This window comes from Aspergillus udagawae (genome assembly GCF_001078395.1).
Source record: "Aspergillus udagawae IFM 46973 DNA, scaffold_3, whole genome shotgun sequence".
In the NCBI taxonomy this organism is placed as follows: domain Eukaryota; kingdom Fungi; phylum Ascomycota; class Eurotiomycetes; order Eurotiales; family Aspergillaceae; genus Aspergillus; species Aspergillus udagawae.
The window spans coordinates 378595-405334 of record NW_025091266.1 but is presented as its reverse complement, the minus strand read 5'-3'; the positions used below and the strand labels follow the sequence as shown (position 1 = coordinate 405334).

At 49.9% G+C, this 26740-nt stretch overlaps 9 protein-coding genes across 9 annotated transcripts; 4 read left to right on the top strand and 5 right to left on the bottom strand.

Moving 5' to 3' along the window:
• Positions 1-727: 727 nt before the first annotated feature.
• On the top strand, positions 728-1795 carry Aud_003999 (uncharacterized protein; the record flags this gene model as incomplete). The annotated part of the gene is made up of 2 exons (XM_043288945.1): positions 728-894; positions 955-1795. 2 exons carry the CDS (start codon positions 728-730, stop codon positions 1793-1795), a joined length of 1008 nt encoding a protein of 335 aa, XP_043144880.1.
• Positions 1796-1938: 143 nt separating this feature from the next.
• Positions 1939-3121, bottom strand: Aud_003998 (uncharacterized protein; the record flags this gene model as incomplete). The annotated part of the gene is made up of 3 exons (XM_043288944.1): positions 1939-2312; positions 2365-2946; positions 2998-3121. 3 exons carry the CDS (start codon positions 3119-3121, stop codon positions 1939-1941), a joined length of 1080 nt encoding a protein of 359 aa, XP_043144879.1.
• A 2053-nt stretch (positions 3122-5174) lies between these two features.
• Positions 5175-7051, top strand: Aud_003997 (putative MFS multidrug transporter; the record flags this gene model as incomplete). The annotated part of the gene is made up of 5 exons (XM_043288943.1): positions 5175-6247; positions 6302-6426; positions 6474-6589; positions 6636-6765; positions 6819-7051. The coding sequence occupies 5 exons, from the start codon at positions 5175-5177 to the stop codon at positions 7049-7051; spliced, it is 1677 nt and encodes a 558-aa protein (XP_043144878.1).
• An 889-nt stretch (positions 7052-7940) lies between these two features.
• On the bottom strand, positions 7941-10278 carry Aud_003996 (Zn(II)2Cys6 transcription factor domain-containing protein; the record flags this gene model as incomplete). The annotated part of the gene is made up of 5 exons (XM_043288942.1): positions 7941-8820; positions 8929-9411; positions 9462-9943; positions 10001-10168; positions 10222-10278. 5 exons carry the CDS (start codon positions 10276-10278, stop codon positions 7941-7943), a joined length of 2070 nt encoding a protein of 689 aa, XP_043144877.1.
• A 2388-nt stretch (positions 10279-12666) lies between these two features.
• Aud_003995 (glycoside hydrolase family 92 protein) lies at positions 12667-15098 on the top strand (the record flags this gene model as incomplete). Its single annotated transcript, XM_043288941.1, has 2 exons — positions 12667-14462; positions 14516-15098. The coding sequence occupies 2 exons, from the start codon at positions 12667-12669 to the stop codon at positions 15096-15098; spliced, it is 2379 nt and encodes a 792-aa protein (XP_043144876.1).
• A 106-nt stretch (positions 15099-15204) lies between these two features.
• On the bottom strand, positions 15205-17193 carry Aud_003994 (ferric reductase family protein; the record flags this gene model as incomplete). The annotated part of the gene is made up of 1 exon (XM_043288940.1): positions 15205-17193. One exon carries the CDS (start codon positions 17191-17193, stop codon positions 15205-15207), a length of 1989 nt encoding a protein of 662 aa, XP_043144875.1.
• A 467-nt stretch (positions 17194-17660) lies between these two features.
• On the bottom strand, positions 17661-18603 carry Aud_003993 (sulfotransferase family protein; the record flags this gene model as incomplete). The annotated part of the gene is made up of 2 exons (XM_043288939.1): positions 17661-17873; positions 17935-18603. 2 exons carry the CDS (start codon positions 18601-18603, stop codon positions 17661-17663), a joined length of 882 nt encoding a protein of 293 aa, XP_043144874.1.
• A 4388-nt stretch (positions 18604-22991) lies between these two features.
• Aud_003992 (uncharacterized protein) lies at positions 22992-23942 on the bottom strand (the record flags this gene model as incomplete). The annotated part of the gene is made up of 1 exon (XM_043288938.1): positions 22992-23942. One exon carries the CDS (start codon positions 23940-23942, stop codon positions 22992-22994), a length of 951 nt encoding a protein of 316 aa, XP_043144873.1.
• A 1115-nt stretch (positions 23943-25057) lies between these two features.
• On the top strand, positions 25058-25312 carry Aud_003991 (uncharacterized protein; the record flags this gene model as incomplete). The annotated part of the gene is made up of 2 exons (XM_043288937.1): positions 25058-25063; positions 25139-25312. The coding sequence occupies 2 exons, from the start codon at positions 25058-25060 to the stop codon at positions 25310-25312; spliced, it is 180 nt and encodes a 59-aa protein (XP_043144872.1).
• Positions 25313-26740: the final 1428 nt, after the last annotated feature.

Sequence of the window (26740 nt, the reverse complement as noted above, 5' to 3'; positions counted from 1 at the left end):
TTGCAAAGCCAGTTGCGTGCCCCAGATTCAGGTCATAACCCAAGATGGTATAACCTATCAAGCGAGAAGCAAATGACAAGCTGTATAGGCCTGATGATTTAGCGCTGTTAGGGAGGAAATGGAACAGAACTCTTTTGTGTTGGCAGTCCAGATGCCGTTGGCGACATTATCTGATAAAAGCTATCACTACTGAAACTGAACTAAGATTCTGAGCAGTCAAAGCCCTAGAGAAATTGGGAAGAATTATAGTAGAAGAATGAGTGTGGAGCCGATCATGGTGTGTGTCTGTAGGCGCTGGATAAATCTCGCCATTCAAATGTGCAAGTTGCAACACCTACGTAAGCATAGGCAATGGTCTCGAGAATACAATGTTAGGCCAAGACGAAGACAAATATAGCAAGATTCCTGCATAGAGCCTGAGAACCGGGCACATAGCCGCCAGCTCAGTTGAAACATTCTGCGCTCCAGTAACCGCCGTCATCTCCGGCGTTTAACTTCTGACCATGATTAGCATCCAGCCTTCCTTCTATAGACCTGATAGGCTTAGTACAGTCTTTTCCCAAGCATTTCATAAACAATCCATGTTTGCTGGTGCAAATTACTGGTTAAGAGTCCTCGTTGTAGGTCGGCGCTTGAGAGGTTTTAAGAAGATATAAAGAGGCCAGGACTGCAGGTATTCGAATAACATTTCTTACAGTCAATTTCGATATCAATAGTCTTTACACCAATGGACCTGGAAGAGAAGAAATTGAATCTTCTGTCCCTGGACGGCGGAGGCATCCGCGGTCTCTCCTCCCTTTATGTGCTCAAGGATATGATGGAAGCAATCGATCCGAATAGTCCGCCAAAACCATGCGAAGTCTTCGATATGATCGGTGGGACAAGCGCAGGCGGGTGAGTTACCGGCCAAACAGCCCAGCCAATGCTCAATGTCGCATATCCTCATACGAACAGATTAATCGCTATTATGCTGGGTCGCCTCAAGATGGACGTGGACCAGTGCATCGACGCATATGTTCGACTCTCCCGGCAGGCTTTTACCAGGAAGAATTATATACCCGTCACTCTACGGGGTAACTTCAGGGCGCGCTTCAACACCAAGAAGCTCGAACAGGCCTTGAAGACTGTAGTGGTCGAACAGGGTCTGGATGAGGATGCTCTGCTCCAGGACCCTGATACGTCCTGCCGTGTCTTTGTCTGTACGACGAAGAAAATGACTGGGAATGTTACCACCTTCACGAGCTTTTACGATATGTTTGGAGAGTATGACTTGTACAAAGTTTTGAAGATCTGGGAGGCTGGAAGGGCGACATCCGCTGCGCCGTCGTTCTTTGATCCGTTCGTGGTGTATGATCCGCTGTGGGGGTATAAACGGGTGTTCCTCGATGGTGCTCTTGGTGCCAATAATGCTGTTCGACAAATGTGGCTCCATGCTGGGGATCTATGGGGGTCAGAAAACCTGAAGAGTCGGCTAGGATGTCTGGTGTCTTTGGGTACTGGCATGCGGTCTGAGATGAGCTTTACCGGGGGATTCATCCAAGAACTTAAGCTGAGGAAGCGTATTCTGACGGATACGGAGTTTGAAGCGGAGACATTTGCCTATGAGCATTATGATCTAGTTGAGGAACACCGATACTTCCGATTCAATGTTTCGAATGCATTGGGGGATATTGGACTGGGGGAGGTGAAAAAGATGAACAAGATCATTTCTGAGACGAGGAGGTATCTTATCAATGATGATGTTCGCCAGGAGATTGCATTTTGTGCTTCATCATTGCAACAGAGGCAGGTTTGAGCAAACCAGGGCCACTTTCTACCCTGGTTTTGCATTTTTGTTTGTATCAACGTCACTTAGCATGATGTGTTTACTTGTGCGTGTGTGTATTGACTTGAATTGAAATGGTAGCTATGAGTGTATGAACAAATGATCGTCAGAAATCAATTGACAAGGAATTGTTTCAGTTTGAGACCTTCCACCGTATCCCCTGAACCTCCCAATCGAGAAAAGGAACTATGAGGGCAATTGTGATTGATATACCCTTGCTGATGGCTGTAAATTGAAACCCTCCAATTTGGAGCAAGGAATGACTGGACAGATTTGATCAAGTCTGTGACATTGAAACCCCTGTAATAGAATTCGACCTCTGACTCGAGGAGGCCCTTTGAAAGCATTTGCTTCGTGAGAGAACCAAGCATGATCGAGCTACACTCGAAGCTGCAACCTTTAGATCCTGTCATGAACGCTTCACGTTCTCGCTGAAGTTGAAGAATGATCTTGCATATAGTCTGTTGTCTTTTCCGGTTCATCTCGTCTAAATGGGTGGTTAGCGAGCTTCCTTATACAGAGGTTCGGTCGAGACCTACAAATGATGCGTGCTGGAATTGGCAGCTGCAGAGCGTTAATCTCATCCTTGCTCTGCGACATGGCAATTGAAGTCGCTTTCTTGAATTTCATGGGGATATTGAAGTACCAAGCGACCCATAGCCATAAGATCAAGTTCCGTGAGTATGTACTGGGAAGTTCTTCTCTCAGACATGTAATCCACGCACCACGGATGAACCCAACGAGATCGTTGCATTCATAGTAGTCTGCGAGAATAGCAATCTTAGCAGCGAGCTCGAGGCTCACCCTCTTTGGCAGTTTGTGATGCTGGCAATGGAGAATTCGAAGGAGGATCAAGACTGCCTCAATATCCCAGCTCTCAGTGGTCATCTCTACTGATCCGGTTCCAACAAATGTTGAAGCTTCCTTCCATTTGCCAGTCAGGGCTTTCTTGAACACGGGAGAGGCCAGCATCAAGTGTTTTGCGGACACTTGAATGCGGACGTCGGCTTTAGACGGTATACTGTTCACCTTGTCGACAGACCCATTGGCTGGCTCGTGATTCGAAGCCTCAGAGTCGCTATCAGACGACAGCATGGGCTCATCGGCTTTGTCTAACTTTTCTGCAAGCTGTTAGTCAAGATGTTACTAGTAGGTAGTACTTAGTGACTCACGGGAATTGACAGGCTCTTCAACTTGAGCACTCTCATCGTTCCAGACCGCGAAAGGTGCATTGGGATTATGCACGATGATGATCACTTCGCCTTCCGGGTCGATGATATGAGTTCCCTCCTCCATGGTGATGTTGTAGTCGCTTTGGGCTCTGCTTCTGGATACTGTAAAGACGAAGGAAAGATTGATCAAGCTGAGAGGCAAAGGATAAAATAGAAGATCAATGACTTGAGCAGTAGCTTTAAGTATGAAGACGACGATCTTGAGGAAGAAGTCTGTCTAGTTGCCTGCAGCTGTGTAGGACAAGTATAAATAGGGATGATGTACCTGGGGCTCGCTTTTATACCTGCAGATGCTCGTATCATACCTAATTTGCTTTCACCTCATCTGCTAAGAGTTCGTCATATCTGCCCATTGATGGAAATGGGAAGAGTATCGCTTAGATGGCTCTCACAGTTAAGTCTGCAGTTTCTCTTATCACTCTTGTTTTAGTCTTCCACTCACTGTCAGGACACCCAGCCCATACCTCGCCTAGATCGTCTCTTCATCCTTTCATCAACCTTCCCTCGACATAGATCCTGATCCGCCCCATGCCACCACCATCATCTCACCGTACTACTAGCTCCCTCCAAAGTCTCCGACAAAAGTTGAAGACAACCCTTATAAACCCAACCAACATACCGGTCAACATAAGCCTCTGAGACTTGTGTCTCGATTCCGGAATAAAAAAGCCGCCTCCTTCGACATCCACTTTTCAGCGCATCTCCGCGTCGCTTCTATCCTCAATCGCCTCTCGCCGTAAAACGAAATGGACCACCAGATCCTGAAGGACAAATCCTCCTGTCTCTGATCTGCTGTCCTTCTCAGGCGAATGCAGCACAACTTGTCGCAATGGAAAGCGCTCAAGAACCGCGTAGAATGCCCAGGTCATGGGCGAAGGGGATTGACCTCCGTCTCGCGGAGCGAAGTTGTCCCTTAGCTGAAACGTGGAGGGGAAAGCATATCCGAGGATGATGATGAGGATTTCTGCAGCGATGAAAAGGGGAATTTCTGTCTATGGCTTATTCTTGACTCAAATACTGACGGCGTTAGAGAATTAGATGTTAAGGTAGAGGAGGTGGATTTCTCATCTGGCGGAGGCAACATCATCATCAGTTGTGCATGCTGCAAAGTCTTGGGGAGAAGAGCTAGCTTCCTCTGTCAGAGGAAGATTTTATTCATGCTCATCGGCCAGCATGCTCTTCTTGCCACTGAAAATCCCGGTGCACTCGGATCGACATGGAGTTCTTCTCATTCCTTTCACTGTCGCTGCCTTCACCTCCCGAGAATTTGGTCCCCTCGTCTGGCACCGAGTTCGTCGTCAAGATTGCTTCGTCTTTGGGCCGGAAAACCAAACGTTCGTCATTGTCTTTGTGCTGGCTGTCGCCAAGGGAGCGTAAGAGACGACGTTTACCATGGCCACCTGAGACACGCTGGATTCGTGGTTTACGCTGGAGCTCAATTATCGCTACCTTTCCTTCAAGTTTATCTTCTCCATCATCATGTCCTTTAGCCCGGCCACACTTGGGAGGGTGGAACAGTCGCGTAATGATGTAATGTTTTGACGACGAATTCCATCATCATCAGAGGCATGGAGAAACAGTAACCTCTCCACGATCTCCTCTTGAGATTTTGAATGAATTGAGAGCATCTCCGTTTTCCCAGACACTCGCATTTGTCTGAGGAGGTCCATTTCAAGCAACCTCGGAATGCAGATCCGGCTCATCCTGGCCACACTGCAAATAACAAGCTCGGGGTGGCCGGCTGCTAGGTTTGACGAGCCCACGTTCCATTCTCCCCGGGGTACAATTGCGCCCTATCCTTTTCTTGATCGCGGAGGCGAGTGCGGAGAACGATTGGCAGTTGACTGTGTTACCCTCCCCGGATGTTTCCTCCACATCCAAAGGCTTGGTGAAGCTTGGTAGAGCCTGCCCTGGCCTATGGTAGCGTGACGTCAAACCAATCGGAGGCAAGAAGGTGACAATCGTAGTCTAGGCCGGCCGCGAGAGGCGATTCTCGTATGGCAGAGCTGGACGCATTTAATGGAGAAAGTCCCCATTCTGATTGAGGCTAAGACTCATCATGAGCACCGCTCGCAAACCTCTATTGAACCATATCCTCAATTCAGAGTCAATGCACCATGTCTGCCTCCCATGGCTCCCATCCCGAGTTCGACATTTCCCAGGAGCTTGGCTTGTCTGATGGGGAGAAGCAAGAGGCTCCCGATGGTACCGCAACGCATTCGCCTGCGTCTCAGTCTAGAGCCTGCCATGGAGAGGAACAGCAGAAGGAAGAGGGAGCCGATGGGGCGGCTGATGGACGGGCCGATGGCAAGGTAGAGTTGAAGGAGACTGACTGCTATGATAAACTGGGGTTCTCCTATCCGTGGTGGAAGAAATGGACAATCTTGACGGTCGTCGTCATGGTTCAGATTTCCATGAACTTCAATGCCAGTTTCTACGCCAGCGGAATCACTCCGATTGCTAAGCACTTTCACATCGCAAAACAAGCTGCAAGAGTGGGTCAAATGGACTTCCTCATTGCCTACGGATTCGGTAGCGAATTCTGGGCTCCCTGGAGTGAAGAGTATGGGAGATGGCCCGTCATGCAACTCAGTTTGTTCTTTGTGAACATATGGCAAATACCATGTGCCCTGGCTCCCAATTTTGGCACCATCGTGGTCTGTCGTGCGTTGGGTGGTCTGTCATCTGCCGGTGGCTCTGTGACACTCGGTATGGTTGCGGATATGTGGGAGCCAGATCGGCAACAGTACGCCGTGGCGTACATTGTCTTTGCATCGGTAGCAGGATCAGTCGTGGCACCCATTGTCGGAGGCTTCGTAACGACGTTTCTGAGCTGGCATTGGAACTTCTGGCTCCAACTCATCCTCGGTGGCTTCGTCCAAGCGGTGCACTTTTGGGTGCCGGAAACGCGCTGCAGCATTCTCGTGACGAGAGAAGCTAGAAAGAGACGCAAGCAGGGAGAAGAGGTGTACAGTGGTGATGAACTCAAAGGCAAACGGGTCGACATCAAGTACTTTGCGACCCTCTGGGCTCGTCCCTTCGTCATGTTCGTTCGGGAGCCCATTGTGCTGTGGCTTTCCCTCCTCAGTGGCTTCAGTGACGCCTTGATCTTCACTTTCCTGCAATCCTACGAACCTGTCTACAAGCAGTGGAATTTCAATACCATCACAATTGGGTTGGCCTTCATTCCGTAAGTCTCTCTCGACGTTTAACCGCGGAGCAAGCGCTTGCTGATTGTATAAAGGATCATGGTCGGATACATTCTGGCTTGGTTCTCCTTTCTGCCCTGGATCCATCGCCACTGCCGTGTGCTTGAACGAGACCCTGACGCGCTCCAGCCCGAAGTCCGTCTATACTGGCTGCTATGGGGTAGGTCTCTCACTTTTGCTTCCCTGGCAGACTCACAATAGTATTAGTTGCTCCACTCTTGACGATTGGTCTTTTTGGCTTCGCATGGACCAGTCTAGGTCCGAAGCACCACGTGCACTGGATAGCGCCGATGATATTCTCCAGCTGTATTGCGATAGCGAATGTAAGGTTCTCTTCAGGACCGCTGAACCTGTCTAACGCAGAGGCAGTATTCCATCTATATGGCCACAATCGACTACATGATTGCCTCCTACGGACCATACTCCGCCTCAGCAACCGGCGGCAATGCCCTAGCACGAGACTTCCTGGCAGGCATCGCAGCCATGTATTCAGTTCCAAGTAAGACCAGCACCGCTTTTGAGAGATATCTAGGTGCTGTGCTAATAGGACAGTGTACAAATACATGAGCAAATCACTCCCCCTCGAATGGCCTTCCACCCTCCTCGGCTTCCTATCCATCATCTTCATCACCCCGATCTACATCTTCTATTGGAACGGACCCAAGATCCGCGAAAAGTCCAAATTCGCCCAAATTCTCGCGTCCGACAGGAGGAAGGCCGGACGTCGGGTCTCTCAGTGCGGTTCTGGTGATGCTGGTCCCGAAGAGTACTACTTTGATCCATGAGACTGGACTGTTTAGTAGTCTGGAATTCGACGTTGTAGTGTGACACTCGGAAGATCTTTTATGCGATTTTGTTATATGACAGCTGAAGGGAGAATTCCAGTAAGCGAGCTTGGCGAGATTGGTGCCAAATGGGACTGACAAGCTTGTGCATTTGAATGCTTGATCTTTGCGTTTCATGTTCTTGTTTATCGCTTACACCGCATGGTATTTGCATCAGCTTGGCGAATTGGTGACACTAACTCTGATAATCGGAGCGAATTTGTTTCTAGGCACCTGGTATGGCCATCAATCGAAACTTCACTTTTCTTTTTCTGGTAGAACCTGACGCTATTCTGATGCATTACATAGACCCGGGGTTGATTTCCGAGTCCGAAACGATTGACTGCCGGTCATAAACCCGGGATGAACTTCCGGTGTTGATGATATCACCCATTTGTACTCCGTGTATTGTCGTTAGCCAAGCTGTACCGTACCAATTTTAGATCTCCTTGCAGGACACGCAGTCTCAATTAGAATTAAGGATGGACACGATAGCGATGCCGTCTGGTATGTTGTGACGGCTACGGTAGGGGTATATGTGCATCGATGGCTCCATCCGAGTCGTTATGGTGGGAGCGCCATTTTGGGCAGTATCCGCATCTATTCCAGTTCTTGAGACAGACTTATGGTCGTGTTTGAACAGCGGGGGCAGGCGTCTGAAGCCCTGATCAATTGAGTCTCCTCCGAGGCTGTGTGAGGCTTCATAGAACGTCAATGACGTAGTGCCCGCCAAGTAAGTCGGATCGCCTTCGGTGGTTGCAGGAATGAGGAGTCAATCTTTCCGTCAAGACTTTCACGCTGTGAATTTCTATGGTGCCGATGGCAAGTTTAACTTTGCAGCATCGATCTATCATTGGTCCCACAGACTCTGGAGCTTCTGGATTTGCGACCCAGTCGCCCATCCCAAATCAGCTTCGACGCCGCGTAGCAGCTCTCCAATAATCTGGCGTTCTTCGGGCCTCTCGAGGCACTGCCCCACGGCAAAGAGCAGGGGTATCATGTAGATACGGACACCGCCTTGCGGTCTGCCGAGAGCGATGCCGCAAATCTCCTTGCAGCGGTAGTCAACTTCTTTCGTCAACTCGCGATAGCCCTGTAGCCGGTCAAAGGCGGTGCTCGGTGCGCTGATCACGTCAGGCGGACGGTTGAGCAACAATGCAAGGCGGCCAAACTGATACTGCTGCATCGCAGCGGCGCAGGATGTCATGCCGTAGAAGATCTCGGGAAACGGCATCTCGCCGACCTCAGGCAGTTTGGACAGATCCTTGGGGTGATTGAGACGCAGGCAGGGGCGAAACGTCTCGGGGATCTTCTCGACCCACGTTTGAAATTCGAAGCAGAGACTCAACCAGGTGGATGTTGTCGGCTGGGAACGTGGAGATGAGACGGTTGGAGAAGGTGAATTGGTCGGTGGCTGGCCAACCCACTGCTCCACCTGGGACCTTTTCGAGGCTGCCAGGAAGTTGAGAACCTTGTTCAGAAGCCAGATCAGACTGTTTGCTGCCAGGTCCTCCCGTTGAAGCATCATTGGATTCCGTGTCAGTCCACTGTCTAGCCGGAGATTTCCTAGTTCGTCAATGGGGACGCCGGCAGCTCTCCATAATGTCAGGCTGGCCGGATCAAAATGGGTCAATGACCGAGTAAAATATGCCCCTAGATAGTCGAAGCGAGCAAAGTCAAAAAAGCAGGCCGCAATTCCATGTGAAAACTGGGGGGACTCTGCATAATTGCTGTATATTTGTAATAAACCATCAAAAGCAGATTTGGCGCCGTTGAGATGACTGTCCAGAGGGGTTAGCGAAGCAATCGATTGGTGGTGAGTTTAGAATGCAACATACGATTGCCACATTTCTCCAGCTTCATCCAAGAGCTTGTACGTTGTAAGTATGACCGCCGCGGCGAGTAAGTCTTCCACTTTTCTCCAAAAGGTCCCTATGACTGGTTGCTCCGTAGGAGGTCCATGGCCAGTTTGCTGTACTTGGAGGTTCAGCCATCGACTCACGGCCTCCATTGGGGATTCCAGGACCGCTGTGCTGGAGACAGCTGAATAAGCATCGGAGACCGAGGTGTTGATGCGAGACGCGGCAAGATAGTAGTAATTAGCAGCTTTTAGAAACCAATCCACCTGAGTGGAATTCGGGTACACCTCCATTGTCGGCGGACTGGTAAACAGTCCCCCGCCGGCCGGAGATATTACGCCTTTGACTCGGCCCAGATGCTTCGCTGCCAGAGCTGCGATTGCATACTTGAGACAAGGATCGTCAATGGCGCGAACCGGAACGTATGCTGAAAAGAACTTTCCAGAGTCCGAGATATCTAGCCTGTGATGGATGAGCACAACAGGCAGCTGCCAGAGAGAGACTTTACGAACCAGGGTCCCAGAGTTGCTGAGAAGTGCCTCGTAAGAAATGCAAGCTCGTGCTCAGTACCCGTCATTAGCTCCGAGAATATATCTTGAAATTCCTCTTCCTCACCAGGCTGCGAGGGACTTCCCGGAGAGTTCAAATGCGTAGCAGTACTGGATTTCTTGAGCTCGCCGGAGACATTATTTGCCACGGCGAAACCTCCAGCCGCGGTCTTGTTTGGCGAAAATGAGCTCTGTGCGTTGCTCTGACTGGAAGCACTCTGTTGGTCCGAACCTGCAATTTCGGTTGGCCCGGCCTGTACTGCGAACATGCCGTCTGTTTGCACAGGTGGGTCTTGCAGGGTTGATACTAGCTCATTTGGAGTTAGACGGACCGCTAACTGAGTGACTTCGGCAGTTCCCAAGGCCAAGTTGGTGTGAGACAGACCTTGGTCAGCAGTACTTTGTATCACATTTTGCTCAAAGCCTGTTGAGTGATTACCGGGTAGCTGTCTTTGTATGAGACTTAATCATACGCGAGCATTAGGGGAGTGGGCAAGACTTACACCCTCCTTCGATTTGGCTGCATGTGGCTTTGGATGAGTTTCACTGTAAGGTGCATATCGACGCCTTACAGAAGCACCTTGGTCTATGAACTTGCGAGTTTGGACATAACCAGGGCACTCCACGCCAGCGTTAGTACAACGCTGACAGCTCGGCCGTGTTTCGTCGCACTAGAAAGGTCAGAAAATGCGTCAGACCGTCCAATTGAGCTCCAGAAACATACCTTGAGATGTCTTTTTTTACAACGCTCGCAAGCTTTGTTTGATGGTACCCCTGGCATTGTCGATCTTTGCTATGCGGCATCCAATATGCGGGAGATGATTTCCTAGACTTCAACGCGACTGAGGGTCTCATCTCAATTTACAGCAATGAAGATGAAGAAGTTTTACATCGTAGGTCAAGGAAATTCCTGCTCGGCCAAGAAGTAAAGAAAGCTTAAAATATCAAGGGATCTTAAATTCTTGATGGATTATGGACTGGGGCAAAGTCGAATGACGTGCATCGGCGCTCGTTCGGATAAAAATCGGCAAGTCGTTCGGCATCCTCTCACCGCCCGGCAGTATCCGCCATGTAGCTTTTGGGTCTTACTGTTTTAAAAGCAGGGCAATCTTGTAGATTGACTCCTACATAAGAAGTTCTTTTCCGAAGTGAAGAGAGACATGCTGAGAAGATTGGGTAGCCAAAACGACGCTAGTCAAGGTCATGCAGGTCTTGTCAGGTCGCCGTGCTCGAAGGTTGCAGCAGATCATGAGGCATTGTTGCGACTGCTGGGCCATCCGGTGCCCTCGAAGGTCGATTCTCATGCGTTCACAGATAATGAAAAGAGCCGTATTTACACGGACTGGATCAGTTAGTCTCTCATTTCAGATAGCCGGCTTATAGAATCACTAACATGTACGTGTGATTGCAGACGCAGGGAAACCTCACAATTTGGTCTGCTCAGAGTGTCGAAATCCGGATGATCTGATGCTCTGCGAGACTTGTTGTAGGTCGTATCATGCAAGATGTCTGTCAGATTCTGCTACAGCTACATCTACAGGCAATTTTTATTGTCCTTCTTGCAGAGATAAGCGATGGGATCAGACGCCGGCTCTAATCAACTCATTGGCGGCTTCACCAGACGTCTCTCGGAGCAGCACACCTGTTTCACCTCAAGCTGTGATATATGGTCGCACAGTTCCGGCAGATACCATGACTGTACAGTCAAGTCTGCAAAGTCCGTCTGTTCGTTCTTCACCGGTCGATAGCCAGCAGCTGCGCGCCCAGAATGTGCTCACTATGGCATCAAACTCTGACATCATTTCTCGAGCTCGACACTTTCTGATTCAGCATGGGGAATTCCCTACATCTCAAAATTTTCATCCCGAGCTCTTATCAATTTTGGGGACAATGATGTTGGAGCTCGAGTCCCAACAGTTGATACTCCAGGAAATTCAGGACTTGCGAGAGGAAAATGCCAGCTTGAGAAGAGAAGCCTTGAAGACCAAGCATCCCTACGCCTCTCGAATGCCAATAAATGAATCTGTCCTCAACTCCCCTTCTCATCTGGCGCCAAGGATTCAGACTCCATCTCCCGACACGGCTGGAAAGTCATGGGACAGAATTGTCATGGATTTGATTTGATCTGTTGGCAACCTTGCCCACGAAACCATATCTTATCATTGCTTGCGGTTGATAGGCTTTGTGCACCCTCGGGAGCTGTGCTAGGTCGCATCAGCACAGTATGCATCCGGACTTTGATGGGAAGGAGAAGAAAACAGTCCGGTGCAAAAGGATGCTCATCTGCAAGCCGACACACACCGTTGTGCCCGACAAGTTTTTGAGTCAACAGTGAGGAGACATTCGGCCGTGGCCCTGAACAGTCACGTTGCGCATGGCTGGGACAGACCGCGATCACCACAGCCACAAGAGCTACAACTAATTGATGCCAAACTATCTGTTAACAGTTCTGACTCCACGCTCAACCTTGTGTTGTCCGGTGCAACGACGACCTCAGTTGACCGGTAGTTGATCCACGTCGATGTCCGCTTCCAAGGTTAAAGGACTCACTCGTGAACGGAAGAGATCAGTCTCGTCAAAGTGACACCGAAGACATGTCAGTTGCGGTGCTGTTGCATTCTTCCGTTTCCCTTTTCTAAGGGACCTGGGTGCAGCATTCTGTAGGTCAAGCCTTTGTCTACTTACACTATCATTCAATGCGGGGGTCTAATTTTGCATCAGGAGAACAGACAGGTTCTGCACATGCTTCGGTTGGTTTCTTGAAATCATTTCTCCGCATTGCAGCTACTAGTGACTACTAGTTGGACTATTTATGTTACTGCATCTTGCCGAAACCCCCTTTGGGAAGTTATCCCTGCAAATCCCGGCGGCCGCAGCCACTCCGCAACATGAATTCTAGCATTAATATGAGGGGTGCATCTGGACCAGGTGATGATCTCAATGTGATTGCTACGTTAGAAGGTTACTACAATGTGACATGGAAAATGAGGATTTTGACGCGGGGAAGGGGTTTAAAAATTCCTTACCAGCCACCAGCCCCTGGAATGCCTTGAAATCCTTTGGCCTACACACGCCGCGCACATTGAATCTGGGGTGCTTTATTTTCTTCACGGACTCCGGAGAGGATGTCTTCTTGTTGATTACATTTTGAAAGCTAGACTATTTCAAAATGGTAGCTTCCTGGTCGAAAGGAGTTGCACTGGCCGTGCTAAGTGCCCTTGTTGCCTCTACATTCGTGGAGGGTCACCAGAAGAAAGATTCGAACTTCGACGTGTTGGACTATGTTGATCCGTTCATCGGCACATCAAATGGGGGCCATTCCTTCGCCGGAGCGACTCTGCCCTTTGGCATGGCCAAAGCAGTAGCAGACACGCAGGGCGAGAATCAAGCTGGCTTCGCATATGATACCAAGGTTGTGACTGGCTACAGTCACATGCACGACAGCGGAACCGGTGGATCACCATCCTTGGGCAATTTCCCCCTCTTTGCTCATGCAAGCTGCCCGGGGGATGACCTTAATCAATGCAAGTGGCAGCAGCCTGATCGGGCGGTTGCGTGGGTGCCAAACTCCCCCAAAGCCCGTCCAGGCTATTTTAGCATCGCTTTGGAGAATGGCGTAAATGCGGAGATGACGGTGACGAATCGGTCAGCTCTGTACCGGTTCAAGTTCAGCGGCGCCTCCGAATCGCTCAGCCCGGTGATTCTAGTCGATTTGATAGATCTGCCCCTGTCCCGCACGAACGGAACCGCCTCGGTGGACCCATCGACAGGGCGATTGACCGGTAACGGCACTTTCAATCCGAGCTTTGGGATAGGCAGCTACGATCTTCACTTCTGCGCCGATTTCAAAGGCGCCAAACTCCGCGACACGGGCGTGTGGATGAAGACTCGGGCAGGGACGAATCAAACGACAGTCTCGGTGACTCCTGACGGGACAAACGACGCGTCAACACTTTCTGCTGGGACATTTGCCCGATTCCATGCTCCGGTGGACAATACCCTTCTGGCAAGGGTCGGGGTGAGCTTCATCAGCGTCGCACAAGCATGTTCCAACGCGGAGAGAGAGCAGCCGGACTTTGACTTTGATGGCACGGTATCTGCGGCCGAGAAAGTATGGAGAGAAAAGCTGGAGGTGATTGAGGTCGATGCAGAGGGGGTCTCTGCGGATCTGCAGAAAGTGTTTTGGAGCGGAGTGTACCGCGCCATGATCAGTCCCCAGGATTACACGGGGGAGAATCCGCTGTGGGAGAGTGAGGAGCCGTACTATGACAGCTACTATTGCATCTGGGACTCGTATCGCGGGGTGCATCAGTTGCTGACACTGCTAGACCCTCTGTCGCAGTCACGGATGATCCGAAGCCTGGTAGACATTTACCGCCATGAGGGATATCTCCCTGACTGCCGCATGTCACTGTGCAAGGGCTTCACTCAGGGTGGCTCCAACGCCGACGTGCTCATCGCCGACGCATACCTGAAGAACGTCAGCGATGTGGACTGGGCTACTGCCTACGAGGCCGTAGTCAAGGACGCGGAAGTCGAGCCCTCTAACTGGAACGTGGAAGGCCGAGGAGGCCTCCATAGCTGGAAGAGTCTCGGGTATATTCCGACCGACGACTTTGATCCCTATGGGATTGGCACGCATACACGCAGTATCTCGCGGACGGTGGAGTACGCGTACAACGACTTTTGCATTGCGGAGCTGGCCAAGCGGCTGGGCCACGACGCCGACTATGAGAAGTACATTCAACGCTCGTCGAACTGGCAGAACATGTTCAAGGCGGATCAGAGGTCGTACATCAATGGGACGGATACAGGTTTCGCCGGGTTCCTGCAGCCGCGCTATCTGAACGGAACATGGGGATTTCAGGATCCGATCTTTTGCAGCCCGCTGTACAACTTTACCTCGTGCTACCTCAATCCCGCTGGACACGAGACCTACGAAGGGAGCTGCTGGCTCTACACATTGTGAGTTTCCGGCCATTCATTTGTGAAACAGAAGCTGACCCGCTGCCCTTCAGCTACGTACCGCAAGATATGGCCTCTCTCATCACGCGTCTCGGCGGCCCGGAGACATTCACATCGCGACTATCCTATCTGCATGACTCCGGAATCCTCTACGTGGGAGACGAACAAGCCTTCCTGCCAACTTTCCAATTCCACTATTCCGGCCGGCCTGGGCTGTCCGCCTCGCGAGCTCACTTCTACATCCCGTCGCAGTTCAACGCAACCACCCCAGGAATCCCAGGGAACGACGACGGCGGCGCCATGGGCGCATTTGCCGCGCTGAGCATGATGGGTCTCTTCCCGGTTCACGGGCAGGACGTATACCTGATCACTCCGCCTTTCTTCAAGGAGGTCAGCATCCGCAACAGGGAGACGGGCAAGGTGGCAACCGTGCGAAATACCAATTTTGACCCCAGCTACAAAGCGATATACATCCAGAGTGCGAAACGCGACGGGAAGCCATGGACGAAGAACTGGATCTCGCATGATTTCTTCATTGAAGGGGGCGTCCTGGAACTTGAGCTGGGGCCGAGCGAGAGTGCATGGGGGACGCGGGTGGAGGATTTACCCCCCAGTATGACTGGGTATGGGATGTAGGCAGTGCAGTTAACCAATGCATTAAACAACTCTGGGTATATAACATTTACATTCGTATTCACGTTCATAAGACCGGACCACGACCCGCGTGATCCACTGTTCCAGTCTACCACTCCAGCCGATCGTCATGCACCAGCTGCACATCGTACCGCTCCTCACCGTTCCATACTCGCGCAGGATCATTGCACGACGCAATGGCCCTCCGCAGATCGGTTATTAGTCCAGTCGGACCGCTGGCAAGCACTCTTGTCGGGCCTTGTACCGTCCTCGACACGAAATCAGTAACGTGCGAGGCTACATCGGGGTGCCGATCCATCCCCGCAAAGCCAGAGCCAGAGACCGAGTTGGAACCCATGTAGTGTACTGTAAACGGCGCCTCCCCGTCCCGCGAGGTATTAGACTCAGTCCGCTGGATTCCCTCCTTGACCAGCTCCTTCTCCAGTTCTTGGGCTTGGGACTCGACATTCCCCTCGCGCGTCACATACACCTTAATCCGGAAATTGGCACACCCCTCCGCGGCAGACCGCAGCTCGTCCATCTCGGCTTTGATCCATTCCATATCCGCCTTGCGGCGGATGACCCAGATGAACTCGATCAGTCCACTTCGGGATGGGAAGCCTGCTTGACGAGATAGCTGGAGCAGGACAGGCAGGACGAAAGTCACGCCCGTGCCGCCCGCGACGAAGAGGATGTTGACGTCTGTTTGTAGTAGTTCAGTGCTCAGGATGGACTGTCCGTATGGTCCGGTGAGGACAACGGATGTTGAGGTCTGGTCCCCTCGCGCGAGCAGACCAAGCTGCCGCGTGAGGCCGCTCTTCGCGCGGATGATGTACGTATGCGTCTGCTGGCGGCTGTCTGCTGGCACGCTGCTGGGGGTCATGGGGTGTGATTGCCAGATACTCAGGTCCGGGAAGCAGAGATAGAAATGCTGGCCGATGGCCCAGGGGTTGTGTGAGAGGGTGAAATCCAGCCGGATGACGTCGCTGTCTGTGTCGTTGGGGAAGGGGGTTATCTGCGCTGCGGGGATGTGCATGCGCAGATTGCCAAGCCATGATGGTTTCTCGGAGGAAGAAGAGGCGGCGGTGGTGGTGGTATGCAGCAGGACAGTCCGTAGGAGACGCACCGCTCTATCCAACAGCCAGACTGTCAACGACGCGATCATCCAGCATGACAGCATCGCCCAGTGTCCCCAGCAGGCGCCGACGTACAGCATCGCCACGACGTAGTGCGATTTGCGGAAGAACTCGTACCCCGTTAGCCGGATGCACCATCTCGTGGAGCAAAAGACCAAGAATGAAAGGAAAATCATGGCGACGACGCCCCAGATCATGTACTCTTGCGCGATGAACTCGTTCCAGGTGGAGGGCTGCGGCTGGTAGAGCTTGCCCTCGACGACGGTCCAGCCGATAGTGTGCAGGACGGATTGAGCGTAAATAATATATCCGAGCCAGCGGTGGAGGAAGAGGAAGTGGTGGTGTGGGATGCCTGTCAGCAACGAGAGCAGCGACTCGCGGGTGGACAGGAGGACGGCCAGCGGGGTGAGGGCGTAGGCCAGGACGCCGAGCCGGTCGGCCCAGGGCCCGAGTCCGACGCGGGTCTGGTGCAGGTTGGGATAGCCTTTGACAGGGCTGTACCAGGTTTTGTAGACGATGCCGACAAAGGAGAAGATGGTCAGGTAGGCGGTTAGGATGACCAGGACGAGGATGTTAAAACCTGTTGTGTGGCCGAATAGGCCGGGGAACCATCCTCGAAGAAAATGACGATGGTAGACTGATTTGAGGGATTGGTGCATGCGATAGATGAAGCTCTGAGGGAGAGTCTTTTCCGTCTCTGCATCTTGACTTGACATATGTGATGTTCGACGGACGCGGATGAGCCGTCTCAATGCGCAGAGCAACAAGATTCCGAGAATTACACCCCAGAGAATGGCACTGTATAGAACGGACAGGTCGTGCGAGTGATACACCGTGTCGAGATAGGCACATTTGCCCTTGTCGCTGGTGCATGGGAGTTGGCGGTTATAGTAGCCCCAGTGATGCTCGACACCGGGGCCGGAATGGGGGATGTCCATACTATGGGCGCGTGAGGAGAGCATCTTTGCTGCTGCCGCTGCTGCTGCTGCCAGGTAATTGACCTGATAGACAGATGAAAGCCATTGAGGGAGTCTTATACTCGACTGACACCGAGAGTGAATCTAGATGCGACAAGAGAGCGGGCTGCCAAGAGGAAAATCTGCTCAAAGGCGTTGCCAAGTCTTCCGCTTGTGGATATTGCCAATTTTGCTGCAGGTTTGTTTCAGTCAGTTCAGCCATCTGGTCGCTTCCGACTCTTCATGGTGTGAGTGAACCTGCTTAGAATGGCAGGGATTGTTTCACTTATAGACTCAGTGTTAGTAGGTACATAGATTACTTATAAACCATGATAGTTGACAAAACGCCAAGCAAATAAGAAGATAAAATGTGCTCAAATGGGATCATCTCCACTCACTAGTCTATAGCAGTGGATCTTAGGTCTGTAGGCTCAAACAGCCGAAGAACAAGACTAAGACAGTGTCCTATTACACTAAACAGACCATGGTCGAATGGAGGCCAATCCTCCCCCGCGCACTCCCAACACAATCGCCGTGGTCAAGACAGCCGTGGAGGTGACTGTAAGCACCAGGTTGCGGAATGCCCTCATATACCGTGGCTTGAGCACTCGTTCAACATTACCCGCGAATTTAGCCGGATCATTCGTCTTGGGGAATACTTCCGAAGGCACATCTTTCTGTAGAAACTACAAGCAATCAGTATCTGTCCGTCCCCCCACGGTCCGAACAAGTGAACAGTGAACTTACCTCGCACAATGGCTCCCATCCATCCTCAACACTCCATTCCAACAATCGCTCTGGAGCCACCAACCCCCGGATCATGGCACAATACTCGCGATAAACCCACTTCCCATTCTTCGCGATCGCTGTGCGCGTCGTCTTTCCGCGAAACAGCCCCGGATAGCCATGTGTGACATACAGCTCCCACAGCCAGAACAGATCCGCACAAAACAACCGCATCATCCGTAGGAACCAGCGGTCCGCAATCTCCTCCAGCAGAGTCTTGATCGCGCTGCGATGCCAAGCATCCATGTCCTTTCTCGTGTTCAAGATCACCAACGCCTCCGGATACGCCTCCACCAACTCCGCCGGGAAGAACGACGCCGCCGTGTCCACCACCGCATCGCAGTGCCCCAGCAAGGCGTCGAACTCCCCGCGCGACACGCGGAACTCTCCGTCCTCCTTCCCGTTCCATTTCGCCCGCGCCAGCTTCGCCCATGCCTCGATGTACCCCGCGTTCTCTTCGAAGGAGATGTCCCACCCGTGGTACGGCGTTAGACCAAGCTTCCGCAGCGCAACGGCCAGGCTCTCCGTGGCGGACCGCGGAAGGCCCACGCAGATCACCTGCATAGGTTTGGTGCGGGTGCGGGCCGGTGGCTTGGGAAGGTTGTAGAGGGTTTCCTTGACGATTTCCATTTTGACTGGTTTGGCTGAAGAAAATGTGCCACAGGGTTGGATGAACTACTCTTGGTTGGTTAGATAGGGGTATTTATACGGCTTTGTCGGAGAATATGGTACGGTTGGGCGCAAGCGCCGCGGGGGAGGGGGTGTTGGTGAGTGTATCTGCACGAGGAGTCAGCATTGATGACGATGTAACTGTAAATGGTTGGGCTGAGATGAGGCTGGAATCTAATGCCTCGTAATGGCTTGCAGTAGCCTTGTGTTACCTGTCTGCCCTGGCTGATGGCGGTTGGAAATTATGGCCGATTGGTGCTCGTATAAGCTGACTGTTCTGGTTCTTTGGCAGCTTGCTTGTTTCCTTCTACATGGGATGGTTATGGGTTAATTCTCTATCAATATTCACTATTCATCAAATAAGCATTTTCTATCTCCATTCACTGGCTCAAGCAAGACAAACAACGGCTCATTCACTTTTTACGTATATATACCAGCTCATCCCCTCTCCTTCCAACTCTTCCAACTTTCCATCCCTGGGAGAATGAAGAGCAACCTGGGTCAAACCTCTTACCACTGAATCATACTGAAGTTGTCTCAGTCACTCCATGTTCGCATAAGAAGGTAAATTACATGACTGTTACGGTTGAAAATGACCCGGGTCAATGCCTGTTGATTGGGAGGCCTTATTCCTTAGTCGGAAGTGAGTTGTTCATAGTCAGCTATTTTATGACTCTACTGACTTCATGCTCCAGTAGCTCTGACGCAGCGACTGAACATGCAGCCCCGGAACTGCGTCGAATATCGTGGTCGGGCGGCCATCTGTGGTGAGAAAATACCTCTAGAAGACGACAGTTCAACGCCCTCTTTCCTTCGCAAATGTGCTGAGATGCGGTTAATCTTGGCTCAGGGAAACTTTCGTGGCCCTCCTTCGCTCTAATCTTCCCGATTCTTTGCACAGAAATACCAGGTTCAAAAATTGGCTTCATTGGACCACTTAACAAGCACCTATGAAAAAGCAGTGGTGCTGGCAAGATTATCCAAACAAAATCCACCTCAGCATCTATCTAAGCACACCCCTCGTAAGATCTTGTGATAATCTTGCATTAAGAAAGCTCTAAAAGAAGCTAGCTTATGCACCTATCAAAATGATTCTGACTGGGCTGAATTTTTAGATCGGTACCAATGGCACATCTCTGACATGCCCAAGCAGAATCACCATTCGAAGAATGAAACTCATAATCGTCCGAGGATTATATTGTAGTTGGTTATTGATACCGCTCGAGTGTCCAGCCATTGTATGAACAGATCCACAAATTTGTCCCGGACGTCGGGGTCAGATGAAGGACAATGGAAGGAAAGAGCACCTTCGCTCTGAGTGATCGAGGTGAGGGTAATATCGGAATGGACTTTCTGAAGACGTTCCGTGATGTCGGATACGACCGAGTCTTTGATAGGGGTGGGCACAACAAGTTTGATATGAATCTCGTCTTTGTCTTCTGAATCCATGCTTTATCGTTAACGGAGCGCGAGGGCTTGCTTTTATATTGTGGTTTCCTCTTAATCACTGATTTTCAGATAAGTTCAGACATCCATACTTATGAGAGTTCAGTACCTCCCTCTTCTTCAGGAGGGCACCACGATAAATGCCTTGGTGTGTGACAGAATATTCTTTGGAGGCAAAAGCATATAGACGTCATAAAGGGTCGATCAGGTTTTGGATGCCCTTGGCAACGCTTGGAACTAGCACAACTGTCTAGGGAATACATGTTGGCATGTCGTGTAAGTAGAAGTCGAACGAAGTCTGATATCATCTCTCCCATCTTAAGTTAGCCACTAGACACTAATTATACTAATCCTGCTTATTCCGCTTATTGTGCTTATCCTGCTCTTTCTATACAGATGGGCATCGAGGTCACAACTTAATGCTACGTAGTATCACTCATTACTCATATTCTATTGGACCTCTCTAAACTAGGCGCAAACATTCATATTATATTTGTTGCTTTCTGCTTTTGGCTGATCCTTATTCTATTATCTGGCGCGGCGAAAAAGGGTCTCAATCAAGTGCGTTCATATTTAATTCTATAAAAGAATCGCTTCTACCCTCTGGACGTAACATGGTGGACATCTTAACATACACAAATTATTTTCCAAACCCCCATCATATCTACTACTAGCCCACCTGCCACTTTGTTAAGGATGGCGGCTAATAATATGGCACCGCGTGAAATAAAGGGTACTCCAGGCAGTCATAATCTCTCTGACATCGTGGAAGATATCCTCAAGTACAACTCGGATTTACCATACGAGGTTATCTACATCCCAGTTCACCCGACAAAGGTACCTGCCTCCGCCTGGCAGCGGATGGCAGATGATGTCTCTTTCATGATATTGCAGGACAGTCAGGCATTGTGCACTGCATTCATCAGACATCACTCACAAGCAAGAAAGCTGCTGTATCGACACAGGATCCCAGCTATGTGCAGTTTCCCAAGACCTTTACAACTAGAATATGAGGACCTGTGAAATCAACACTGAGATCCTTACGGTAACCGGACGCGGATTTCTCGAATATACCGACATCGAGCCCGCTGTTGGCAGTCAGGTCGCGCTCAGTCTTGATAACGAGATCCCCCGGGCATATCGATTTGGGTTCTTGAGTGATCAAGAACATGACGGGCTCTTTTTGAGTTTTTATCCAAACCAAGGCACGTTTGTAGGACTAAGATGAGCCATATTAGTATGAAAAATTCAGAGAAAATAATCAGCCAAGTCATTCAGTTTTCCTTCGAGAGGCGTGTCTTCCTCATCTCAACATCGCTTTGTGCTAGCCATCTACTCGCTTCTACTAGTTGTATGACGTTCACATACTGCTTGAAGAGCATGAATAACAATGAGATGGTAAGTAACAACCATGGCAAGGAACTGCTGATTTTATTGGCACTAAACGAGATGTCAGCACGAAATGTCCTAACGGAGTCAGAGCTATCCTTACCGAGCCATTTCCATAGCCCCAGCACTCCAAGGCGATCCCCAGATCTGGGAGGCTGTTGCAAAGCTTGCTTCGCTGTTCTCCAGTGAAGGCATGAGTAGCGGCGAAGAAAATGAAAGCAAATATAGCGCAATGAAAAATGCCTCATTCATCGTGCATACAGTAAACAGTACTTTCTGTGCATATATCAGGTAATGTTATTTGCATTCAAGAAGGGTGATGCACGAACATGATTAGAGTAATATGCTCTCATGACCCAGGGCCGACTCTCGTCAATATCTTTATGACTCTGCCGCTGTCCACCCATTGCTAGGGTAGCATACATATGGATGTAGTGGCTTGAATAGTCCAAGCTAATCAAGGCTTGGAAGACTATGCTCCATCTGGGAAACGCAGTTGCAAGAAATACTAACAGACAAGCTGTTGTGCATCGATCGGTAATCATGTCCAGGACAGCGCCAAACTGTGTTGACTGTCCAAGGCGCCGAGCAGCCGCCCCATCCAAGGCATCTAGGAGATACGAAACGCTATATAGGAGTGAACAGGTTCGTGGATGATAAGGCGTATAATAAAGTGAAGCAATAGCGAAAACCACTCGTGCATAACCTGGCAATGAGTAATCAGTACTAGATAACTCTTTAGTCTTCATGGCTCAAAAGGTTCTTTCTCATACCAATCAAGTTTGGAATAAAAAGGAAAATATTCTCTTCCCTTTCATTTACTGATTTTTGATTTTCGGAATGGGTGGACATAGTGTTTAGGCGATTGCGGCGCTGATTTCTGGGTAAAATTATTATGAACAAAAGATTGTACTCTGTGCAGAAGTAATCATTTACCAACTTATAAGGTACAGGCACGGGGAAGCTGCCTCTCGCTGAATTCAGAGGAGACCTCATACTGGTCCGCTCGGATGGAACTTCAAAAGCATCCGTTACAACCAGTGCCCGCTCCTCGAGCCTCCTGGAAGCCCCGAGTCTGGGCTCCTCGGCAGTTCCTCGTCCGAACACACTGCACGGTTGGAAGTGGTCCCAACAGGCATCAGGATTATCATTGATGAGCGAAGAAAGTGCCAGATCAACATCTTTTATATTTTCATCCTCGAAAAGCCTTCATACGTGCTTTACTTGGGGATACTTCCATTATTTTATTCTCTACACCGTTCTCCTGAACCAGGTTCAGACACTTTGCGGTGGCAGCTGGCGCCTTAAAGCGTTTCTATATAGGCTGGGACAACTATAGGAAGGTAGCACGAAATCTGCTGCAGCTTTGCTCACTCTGCCACAAGTAGTGGTTCACTGCTTCTTCCTACCAGAGACCTGGTCCTGCTGGCTAATCTGGCATAGCTGTAAGAATTACTGTTTCCACTACATATGTACACTCTTGATTCCTTTCATTTCTTAATATGACCATGGCTCTATCGCCGAGCATGGAAATTCGAGATATTATAACAAATCTCATGAGGACGCTCATATAATCTTTCCCACTCACCATACTCGCCCATCTTTATAAAACCTTCCAGCCCCGCGTCACATAAAGCAACCTTCATCCACCCAACATCCCTTAGAGTACACCCTTCGATAGGATCATAACCATCATCAAGTAGATCCTCTGGCTTCTCTACGTCTTCAAGATCTTCCTGGCTGAAATCTTCAATAGACTCAGGTTTCCACCACCCATACAGCATATTCACGAATGCATCTTTATTGATGCAGTCGTCAATAGGTGCCCGAAGAACACTTTGCAAGGACTCTTCATCAACAAAAAGACAGAACTGATAACGCGCCGCTTCAACGTTAGAGTACCGAATCATATCAGGCGAGCCGCCTGATTCTTCCTGAATAGCAGTCGTTGCCCATCTCTGGAAATGCTCACGGATTGTCGCCGTGCTCGCACCTTCAAAAAGGGCTCGGTCCTCGACGACAGTAGTCTGAAAACTATCAAGCATGTCTAGACCATTATAGTTCTTGAGCATGTCAGAGATATGCCATCGGTACCGATCTAAAAATTCGGCCCAGTTGGAATCATTTTGATAGGTGCATCGATAAATAGGGAAGCCCCATGTGCGCAAGCCAGCTTCTTTTAGAGCTTTCTCAACGCGATCAGCAAGATTATCACGAGATTCATTACCAGGGGTGCGCTTTGACGGATGCCGAGGTGGATCGCGTTTGGATAATCTTGCCAGCGCTGCTAATGCTTTTTCATGGGTTGAAGCTGATTTTTGAACCTGATATTTCTGTGCAAAGAGTCGGGAAGGTCGGAGCGAGGAGCGTATGGTGTTTCTTGCAAGAGGAATTGCACTCTGCAAAGTGGAGAAATTTGAGGTCCGGGTCTGTGTTCTGAGGAGATTTGTAGTCGTGGACAACATAATTTGTGGGAGATGGTAGGCGAAAGGGAAAAGTGTCGGACGTGTTTGTTTTATATGACAAGTATCAGACTTCCCTAGCGATACTGCGCTTTCTTAGTAAGAGTAAGCCAGGCACCCTTAGTTACTATTAAGAAACCCAGAATATGATAAAATTAGTTAATTTCAATACATACATACGAAAATGGCCATTTCCAATCAAATCAATGCCAAGCCATCCTGCAACCCAAATTTGACACGATGCAGTAGTTCCACTACAGGCACAGTGTTCTGCTAGGCGTCCGATGTTACGTGAGTCCGCGAAAGGTTGGGTTCGCGCAGGCGCAGCCCTGGGCAGGCATTCTGGAGTATGCCCTTCCTAAGGTCTATAACAGCCCAGGATATGCAGTCAGCATGGATGGGTCAAGAAGCATATCTATAATTTCTCTGCAGACATTTTTGTTAAATGACAGGTGGGCTGATTTCCCGGTTTCATGCTTGGTGTGAGCGACCCCATTTAGGGCATATCTGCCCATAGCTAACACCTACAATCAATATCAGTTTCTGCAATCTTGATTTGGACCAGTCCATTAGCAGCAAACAGAGTATCTGTGCTATGTTTCCTACAGCCGGCCCCATGGCACCCCCATTTCGAGTATGTAGGATGCAAGGCTGAGAGCGGGGAAGATAGGAAAACACCCCCATGATCTCAGACACACAAAATGCAAGTGGTGCCACGTATTGAAAGCATGAGCGGCTATAATAATGGTGTGTGAAGAGATAAGTACGTGGCTCAGAGGCTTCTTAGCAACAACCCAAGTGAGGAGCCTAGGTTCGTTGCGTAATTTATGATTCGGCATGGTGCTACTGTGAAGATAGATTGTGTTTGCACGAAGAATTACAATAAGAGGTTGAAGGAGAAGTATATAAGCAAGAGGTCCCTCCTCTAACTTCCTGAACCCTTCAGTACTCACTTCCTCTCCTATCTCCAACCTAAAGTATACAGGCATCAATTTGCGAGCCTATCGAACGGCTCATCAAACGTGCAGCTTCCTGATTTCCAGCTGCCTCCTACTGCCACACGCAATAGCTTCACCTACTCAAGAACAAATATACACAACTACTTTTACACATACAAAATGCAAGTAAGTACCATATTCAAGGTCCTTTGATTGTGTTGAGTTCTATGTATCTATAAGTACTTAATAAGACCTTGCTAGGAGCACGGCGGCGGATCATGTTATGTCGGCATGCAAGTCAATTACTGCGGCACTGTCTGGACAATTGCGGCAATGGCAGGTGGAGCTATGCTGAATGCAGGGTATACCTTTGTGATCTGCAACATGTATGGGGAGACCGAGAGAGTATCTGGTGCAAGTTTAAGCCCTGCTTGACGATAGTGTCTGGGTTTCCTTGAACCCGTAATTGGGAACTAGGATGAAGGTGTTGATCGGAATTAGGATTGTCGTCACATCCACAATATCATAACTCTCGATTTGTACAAGCCTGATAGCGTCGTTTGTGGTTGAACTCCAACGGCAGAGGATCGCAGGATTCGATATCAACAGAGACGCCAGTCGAGCAACGATCAGGTACATAGAGTGGTAGGCCATATTCTTCCCAATGCAGCCACGAGTCCCCGTGCTGAAGGGATAGTACGCTGAGCAGCCGTTGCAGCCAATCCCACTGTCACAGTCCCTGCCCAGTCTCGAACGAGGAGCCGACGGTAAGATTGTGTCTGATCGTTCAGCGCTCTCTGCAGTTGAACTCTCTGGCGAATTTTACGTCGGAAAGATATTGTCCTTCGTTGATCGAATCGATCGATTTTCACCTACTCGCATCACTCGTGGCTTACCAACCAAGTAGGCAAGACAAGCAGGTTTATCTGAACCTCAACCTGCCAGCCGAACGCATCAACTTCAATGAGCAGGCTCCGAAGCTCCATGTCCGGGGATCGGCCTGGCACAGGGACCACATAAGGGCGCTCAGGGTCATGTCACATAATGACTGTCCATTATCAAAAATACGCAAGCCCGGTACCTCCCGCAGATGAACGACCTAGGTGTGCCTCTGTTCAATACAACATTTCTGGCATTCTACGTTTCTAATACTGAAGGCAGCATTCCGCTAACTCAGAGAATGAGCAAACTGCGCGCGGCAATATGTGAGGATAGGGGGAGATTTTTTGGAATTTGATTCTACCCCGCCAACAGATATGATGGATCAGATTCAGAAGGACCAAGGGCAGTGAAGGGACTCATGGGTGCTCCTCGCACCGAGAGCCGAGCAGTGAAGGATAGACGTCGCACAACCGGTGGTTGGTTGGGCTGAGTCTGATACGCAACAAGGCGATCAGAATGGCCAAAGACCCAGTGAATTAAGCGCGCTCAGACCCTGGGGAGCGGGTGCAGCTCTCCAAGTGAAGTTGAAATCTGCCTCGACAAGCATGCCACCATGCAGATACGGTCTGAGCAAGTTGCCATTGCCAGATGAGAACTCCCTTGTATGGTTTGCTCCTTCCGTAGTGGGAGCCTAGCACATCAAGGTCATAAGAAACTCTTTTCTGTGAGTCTAACTCTATGTCTATCTTACTCTCCTTCTACAATCAACTCTAATCTACTTTAGCAATTGTGTTTCGCTTTTCTTCCTTCTCCCAAGTACCCGTTTCCAAGTTCCTTTGATAGCTCGAGTGACAATTCACCTTTATGATGTCTGCCTTCAAAAGTCTTAGCCATTTATTCACAACTGCAAGCAAAAATGTGAGTGAATAGCGTTGAGCTGGCCGCAATAATTATTCTTCCAATTGGGTGAATGCATGTCCA